The following is an 8,244-nucleotide window of genomic DNA, read 5'->3' as shown; positions in this document are numbered from 1 at the left end:
CACGTGTGCTGTGCGTGTAATCAGGAGGGAGATGGTCTCTGCAGAGGCCGCCATGAGGAGCAGGGGGTCCCAGCCCCACACCAGACCCCCAGCCCAGGGTCCCAGCCCCACACCAGACCCCCAGCCCAGGGTCCCAGAGCTGGGAAGAGAAGTCCCCATAACTATGGGCCATAAAAACCATCGGGGGTTGTGGCTGAGTGACAAAGAGGCTGCTGGAATCCCAGGGCCCGCGCACAAACTTACAGGGTCCCGCGTCTTCTGAGCTCCAGCGCTGGGGGAGACACATACAGGCAGGGACTGGATTGCCTGGCACCGAGGCAGGAACTCAGGGGTGGCTTTCTCCCAGACAGGGGTACTCGCAGGTGTCGTTCTGGTGCTGGGACCTCCCCTGTGGTAGGGCTGAGCGGCAGCCATATCTGTTTCCATCAGTGTGGCCCATGCTGTTTGCTCCGCCCTGGTGAGACCCCGCCCCATCCAATTTGCAGCCCCACCGGAGCTATTTGCAGCAGCTTTTCCATAGGAATGGCCTGTCCTGGATCAGGCTTCAACCTTGGCCAAAATCTCTCTCACAAGCTGCAGCTGGTGACAATGTGCCCCAAACCAATCAACAAAAGGCCCGAGACCCGGCTCTAGCACCAGGTGGCCTTGCTTCACAGCTGGTCCTCACAGCCAATTGGCCTGGGGTCAACTCCTCCCAGAGACGCCAACAGCAGTCAAGGATCAGCTACAAGACTGTGCACACAGCCCACAGAGGGGCGCACCTAGAGGGCCCAGCTCAGGTGACTGGGGAGGCTGAGCCACTGGGCCCTGCAGGACACCTACTGCACAAGGCCACTCGACCAATTCCAGGAGACGTAGCTGCTCTACCTAATACATAGAAACAAACACAGGGAAGCCGCCAAAATGCCAAGACAAGGGCACATGTCACAAATGAAAGAAATGGAAGCAAACAAACTACTGGGTACAGAATTCAAAACCACAGTTATAAGGTTACTCAAGCTTCTTCATGAGAGCTTCAAGGGACTTAGTGAGACTTTCAAGGATCTTAGTGGTTTGAGAGTGAATGTAAATACTAAAATAAAGCATAGATTACTTTAATAATCTTGCAATAGTGACAGCCTTTCTCAGAAGGCATGAAACTCAAGAGTACTCCAAGTGAAAGGAAAATAGATTTGACTCCATGGAAATTAAAATTTTCTACTTGGCAAAAGACACCATAAACAAAGTCAAGAGACAAGTGACAAGCTAGAACAAAATATTTACAACATAACTAAAGGGGAAAAGATTGATTATGCTAATTGGATTCAAAAAGCTAACAAATTATCAAGGAAAGAACAAACATCTCAAGAGAAAAAGGCAGCTCACAAAAAATCAAATACAAATAACTACTAAATAATTGGAAAGATAACCTCATCAGTGATTAAGGAAATGCAGTTTTAAAAGTAGGTTTCCGCCGAAACCGGTTTGGCTCAGTGGGTAGAGCGTCGGCCTGCGGACTGAAAGGTCCCAGGTTCGATTCCGGTCAAGGGCATGTACCTGGGTTGCGGGCACATCCCCAGTAGGAGATGTGCAGGAGGCAGCTGATCGATGTTTCTCTCTCATCGATGTTTCTAACTCTCTATCTCTCTCCCTTCCTCTCTGTAAAAAATCAATAAAATATATTTAAAAAAAAAAAAGTAGGTTTCCCTGCCTGGCTAGTGTGGCTCAATGGCTGAGCATTGATCTATGAACCACGGTTTGAGTCCTAGCCAGGGCACATGCCCAGATTGTGGGCTCAATCCCCAGTGTGGGCATGCAGGAGACAGCCAATCAATGATTCTCTCATTGATGTTTCTATCTCTCTCTCCCTTTCCCTTCCTCTCTGAAATCAATAAAAATACATATATTTTTTAAAATTATAAAATAAAAGATAAAAGTAGGTTTCCCTATCAGTTGAATAAAAACAAAATTTGAGCATAGCAAGCGTTGGTGAGGTGGTGGGAAGACATTCAGTTTCCCTCCCCTCTCCCTGGTTGCAGTATAACTTGACACCCCCATTTTGGAGGGAAATTTGGCAGTTTCCCTCAAAATAATAAACGCTCATACATGCCCTTTGATGCAGAAATCCACTTACGCAAATATAGCTGGCAGAAATAATTGCACACCATGCAAAGATGTTCATGACAGCACTGTTTATGATTGCTGAAAAGTTGGGGCCACCTAGTGTTCATCCTAATGAGAACAGCTAAGTAAAACATGGCACATCCCTGCCTTGGAATTCCATACAGTCATCAGTAAGACCTGGGTCAACCCAGGTGGCTAGTACGGAATGTAGAAAACAGAGTCAAGTAAAAGCAGTGAGCTGACAAACATAGATGATCCTATCCTATATAATAAAAGCCCAATATGCTAAGTGTCCGGTTGTCCGGTTGGCCATTCAACCAATCAAAGTGTAATATGCTAATGATATGCTAATGCCACTCAACTGCTCACTATGACGTGCACTGACCACCAGGGGGCAGATGCTAGGACCAGTAGGTTAGCTTGCTGCTGGGGTCTGGCCAATCAGGACTGAGCGAGATGGGCCAGACACTCCCTGGAGCCCTCCGTGGTCCCTCCCTGGCTGACCAACCTCCTGTGTCCCTCCCCGGCTCTGATCATGCACCGGTGGGGTCCCTCAGCCTGGCCTGCACCCTCTCGCAATCCAGGACCCCTCAGGGGGTGTCCGAGAGCCGGTTTTGGCCCGACGGTAGAACAACCGGTCGCTATGATGCACACTGACCACATCTGGTCGTTACGGCATGACGGCGTTAGGGCCAAAGGGTTTTTATAATAGAGATTTTTATCCAGTTTGAGTGTAAATAAAAATACAAACATACACATCTCAAGGGAATCTCATGTTTTATCTTATGTGCTTCTATTAGTTATGAATTTGGTTTTGGTGAGCATGTATTACTTTTATAATCCTTAAGCCAAAAACATAAGTGAATAAGAATTGAACATCTAATGCCTGTAAAGACAAAATGTTTAGTGTTTCATTTCTTATTTTTTTAATGTTTTTATTTATTTTTTTACAGGAGTAGCTATCTTTTTTTAATACACTTTTATTGATTTCAGAGAGGAAGGGAGAGGGAGAGATAGAAACATCAATGATGAGAGAGAATCATTGATTGGCTGCCTCCAGCACGCACCACTGGCCATGCACCCCTGGGGGATGGAGCCCGCAACCTGGGCATGCGCCCCCTGGCTGGAATCGAACCCAAGACCCTTCAGTCCACAGGCCAACACTATCCACTGAGCCAAACCAGCCAGGGCTTAGTGTTTCATTTCTTAGACCTGAGTTGACTTTCAGCCCAAGCAGTTCCAAGCAATGAGTATAATTCCATGAAGACCCTTTATCTCATATATGTGTGCAGGCATGTACACATGCCACATACACTTACACACATCTACACACACTCATACATGCATACACACACTTGTCCAGCTCTACATATGCATGTGGGATGCATCATTTGACAGTATATGGAACAGTTCATAGAACATTCTTGAATGTCTTTATTGGTGCAAGGAAGTACATAACCATTGCTGAGCAGGCAGAAGAGAATGCAGTGAGACTGAAAACCCAACACCCCTACCACTTCCAAGCAGGTGGCATGGCCCGTGGCATCCGTGCTGCCCTTCTGGCTCTGGCTCCTTCCATTTGTCTTCAAGATGGGCGGGCCCAAGGACGTGTGGCCATCAGCACGGGTGCTCATCCAATCAGGTCGAGCTGTGAGCCCCCCACCAGCGAGGCGAGAGCCCCCCTGGGCAGTGTGGGGCTCATGGGTCCTCGTCCCTGAAGACTGTCAGGTTGTGCTCCCGGATGTGTCCCAGAAGGACCTGTCCTCGCCGCTCCAGGGCCTGGAGAACCGGCCTCAGGCCCCGTCGCCCGCCGTGGCTTTCCCAGAACACCGGGTCCACCTGCAGCGACTTGAGCAGCATATTCCGTAGACACCCTGACTGGAGAACCTTCACGGCGGACTCGGGGAACCTGGACGAAAGTGCCCGAAGGTCAGAAGAGAAAGGAAAAGCAAACGTGATCTCGGAGTTTCCAGCAAGGTGAAGCCCGGAAGGCCAGAACTTGCACCACCCGGAACCCTGGTCCCGAGGGCCGCCCCTGGGTGCTGGTTACCAGGGACTCTTCCACCGCTGAGCCGTGCGACAGGCAGGGATGCTTTCAGATGGCCCCATCCCACAGAGCAGCCAGGCCCGTCACCACTGTCCTTCCGGGGACCATGCCTGCTGCTCTGCTTGGCAAATGCCAGAGCCCTAGGAAGGCTGAGCTGCCTGCCACGACTGAGCAGGAAGACAGGCTGCCAGGCTACCAGGCTACCCCCACCCATCTAGGGCAAGGGAAGGGCTAGCCTGCCTCTACCCCAGCAGGCAGCTGATGTCCTGTGGGCCAGGAGCTCTCTGGATCCTGGGGGCGGGCACTCCATCCAGGAGTGGAAGGGTCTGCTGGCTGTATACCTCTCAGCTTTCCCAGGTCCCCACACCCCTCCCAAGGCTCAGATCTAACAGCTTTTGTCTGATGGCAGACTGTGGACTTCTCCAGAGCCCCGACGGAAGGTCCCATGGTCTCCAGCAGGGCTATCAAGCCTCAGTCCCTGAACCTCCACCCAACCCCTTTGACCCTCACCCATCTATGCCCTCCAGCAGCCGAAAGTTCAGCCTGTCCTCAGGGTGCTGGAGGTGGCCGGCGTTATCGATGTAGACCAGACGAGATGGATCGCTGCTCCGGACCTCAGGGAGAAGATGGGCAGAGACAGAGGTGGGGGAGGGTGCAGCCTCGCTGGCGCCCAGGGACTGTGTCAGGGTGAAGCGGCTTGGGGGCCCTGAGCTGTCAGTCCCACCATCCACCTGCTACTTGCCAGATGGTCCCCAGGTGCTGAGCAGTCAGCTGACCGTGCTGACACTGCTCGGTGCTTCCAGGCATCATCTCAGTGAGCCTCCCAGCAACCTGAGAAGGGGGCCACTAGTGTGAGAACCAGGCACAGAGAAGTTGTAATCTGCACAAGGTCCCACTGCTAATAAACAGCTGGCTGGTTCAAACCTGGGCCAGGCCACAGCGCCATCCCGTGGAACTGCAAGGCAGAGGGACTGAGTCCTGCTCTGGTGGCCAGAGGGGTGAGGAACATGGGGGAGAATGGGGCAGGTGCAGAGGTAAGCAGCCCGGCAGGACTGCAGGTTGTATGGCACAGATATAGGCTCACACACACAGCTCACCACCCCCCCAACACCTGTGCCCAGTTTTACGTATTATTCAAAGGGTTCTGCTACTAAAAGGAACAGGATTGGGAACCCCTGGACCACACGATCCCAGAACCTCACTAACAGCATCTTCGGAAGGAGACAGGAAGACCGGAGTCCGGGTGATGAGGGACTTACCAGGATGTGGACCAGTCGCAGCTCGCCCGGGTTTGTGCATTTCTCCCGGAGCCCCTCTTCCACACAGGGCTCCGAGGGCTCAGGTTCAAAGCCACAGCAGTAGCGATCCAGGCGGTCATGGACCTGTGGGGACACCCATCCTGAGGGCGGGTGGCACAGCACCCAGGCCTGGTCCCTGAGCCACACGCTGGGGGCAGTCCTCAGTGGCTCTGTAGCTGGCCTCCGGCTCCTAACGGGGCTTCTGCTCTGCCCTCTGGCCGGTGGCCCGCCCTGCACACGAAGCTCAGGCCAGTGGGGATTCCAGCCACACCCACCGCTTCATCTACAGCTGCTCCTGCGCTCGGGCCTGAGGCCTCAGGGTCTGATGCTGAACGTCCACTTGGGAGGCCACACATGGCTCCAGGCCATTCTGTGCAGATTTCAACTTGCTGCAGTGTTTATTTCCCGAGAAAGCTACAAGGAATCCTGGCCTGTATGACACGTGTCTCGCTGGCTTCCCCAAATCTTCGCCCATTTAGTGTCTAACAGGAAGGGTCTGGCCGGGCCCAGTCACCGGTTTGATTATTGAGCCACACCATCTGGTTATTTTTTTCCACTTAAGAGAAATTCCATTAAACAACAGCAGACTAGCAGCCAACAAAACCAAGTTCAAATTTCATTTCCACAGCCCTTCAGGATTTGATTCTTTCCACCCTTTTTTAAAAAATGAGGTGCTCCCCGCCCCCAAAAAAAAGCCTTTGCTGTTCTGATTTTCTGACCAACCTACCAGTGTTGCATAATCATGATGTAAACTGAAATTTTTGTTTAATTGAACTTAAGCCGTTATAAAGCCCTCACTCTGTGCCACGTTCACTCTGAGTGCTTTATACACCATTAACCCCTCCCAGCAGCCAGGAGGTCGATCTGTTATTATCCCCATTTCAAGGATGGGGAAACTGAGTCACGGGGGTTGGGTAATGTGGGATGGTCCCACAGTGTGCAAGTGGTGGAGTCTAGACCAGGCTCTGATGGCTAAGTTAGAATGTGGCAGGCACCTGTTTTCTGGCATCAGTTGATGGCAAAAGTGTAGGTGTGGTTCAAGCTGATCCCAGCACCCAGCACTCGTGCAGCCCAGCCAGGGACTTAGCCAAAGTTTTGGGGTGAAAGAATGAACGGATGAAGTACATGGCTGGCTGGCAGCAGGAAAGATCTGGAGGGGGCTTCACATGAGGACTGTGATCACAGAAAGCCTGCCCATCACGCCACCTCCCTGCCCAGGGTGCCATCACCAGAAGGCTTCAGGGGGAGGCCTGGCTCTGTGGTCTCCAAACAGGACATCTGGACAGGACAACACACTGCAGTCTTCCAGGAGGGATACCAGGCCCAGCTGTGGAGGAGGCGCGGCCTGGAGGGAGCCCAGCACAGGGCACGAGGGGTGGCTACGTTCTCTAACTGACCCACCAGGCTCCTAGGCCGGGACTGGTTCCTCAGCCAGGGCCTGACCTGGGTCTGGTGGATTCCAGAAGAACCGCTGGCTGTCCCTGGTGGCTCATCCCTCCCCCATCCCCAACCCGAATCCATTATAAGATGAATCTGCCACAGCCAAAACTGTAGAGCTGTCCCAAGTCTGCAGAAACAGGCCACAGTCATCATGCCATTAATATTTGCCATCGCTCTGGAGGCACCAGCAACGGCATGAGGTAGGAGAAAGAAAGAAGAGGTGATTAGAAGATACTCATTAAAGATGAAATGATGGTGAACTTGGAAAGCCCAGGACAAAGCAAACAACTGTTAGCAGGTGGCCAGTAACCAAACTAATACACAGAAATAATAGCCTCCACACAGACCAAGAGCTACGGGCAAGATCCTATAAAGGAGGAGAAAGGTCTCATTTTCAATGGCCACAGAGGACGAAATACCCAGGAATAACTGAACATGAAAGCAAGGACCCAGCTGAAGGAAACTGATGCTTTCGGGAGCGTGAAGAAAGGGAGAGACATATCCTACTCTTGGCTGGAAGACTCTACACTTTAGGGTGTAAATTATTTCTGTCTTAGTTCACACAAACTTAATTTGATTCCAATAAAATCCCAAAAGGACTTGGGGAGGAGAAGGAAGTAATAAGCTGACTCTTAAGTTTCATGAGACTAGTATGCAAGAATATGGGGAAATTCTAAGAAAGAGCAATGAGAAAGACCACACCCTGCTAGTTAGCAACATAAATTACGAAGCACAGTAATTAAAACAGTGTGATTCTGGCATATAAATAGACCCTTTACTGGAACAGAAGAGTCCAGAAATAGACCTACATACATATGGAAACTGGCAACATTGCAGACGGGGGGAAAGATGGATTATTCAGCAAATGGTGCTGGGACATTTGGGTTGCCATTTGAGGGGGGGAAAATCACTGTTTTGTACCTTATCTTCCAGATGGATCAAAGATATATGAAAACACATGGGAGAACTTTCAAAACAGCCTGGAAGTGAGGACGGCCATCTATACTAATAAAAGAGTGATATGCTAATTAGACGGGGAGATCTTCTGGATGTCCTTCCAGACAAAGCTGGGGGCTTGGCCAGCCTGCAAACTTCCCCCAAACGGCCCTCAGCCCCTCACCCAGGCCAGCCATGTCCCCCAGCGGGGACCCTCACCCTGATGGGGGTGTGGCCAGCCTGCAAACGGTCATCAGCCCCTTGCCCAGGCCCACCCTGCCCCCAGCGGGGACCCTCACCCAATGGGGCGTGGCCAGCCTGCAAACCTCCAGTGGCCCCTCGCCCAGGCCAGCCTTCCCCCAAGGGGACCCCAACCCTGATTAGGGACCCCCTTCAGGGCAGACCAGCTGGCCCCTACCC

General features: G+C 51.9%; 1 protein-coding gene across 1 annotated transcript; it reads right to left on the bottom strand.

Moving 5' to 3' along the window:
- Nucleotides 1-3,541: 3,541 nt before the first annotated feature.
- On the bottom strand, nucleotides 3,542-5,532 carry LOC102436771 (protein FAM198A-like; the record flags this gene model as incomplete). The annotated part of the gene is made up of 3 exons (XM_006109192.3): nucleotides 3,542-4,012; nucleotides 4,661-4,764; nucleotides 5,410-5,532. Coding segments are annotated over 3 exons (438 nt in total), but the record flags the coding sequence as incomplete, so codon positions are not given.
- Nucleotides 5,533-8,244: the final 2,712 nt, after the last annotated feature.

This window comes from Myotis lucifugus, unplaced genomic scaffold (assembly GCF_000147115.1).
Source record: "Myotis lucifugus unplaced genomic scaffold, Myoluc2.0 scaffold_6796, whole genome shotgun sequence".
Taxonomy (NCBI): Eukaryota; Metazoa; Chordata; class Mammalia; order Chiroptera; family Vespertilionidae; genus Myotis; species Myotis lucifugus.
This window is presented reverse-complemented; position numbering and strand designations above follow the sequence as displayed.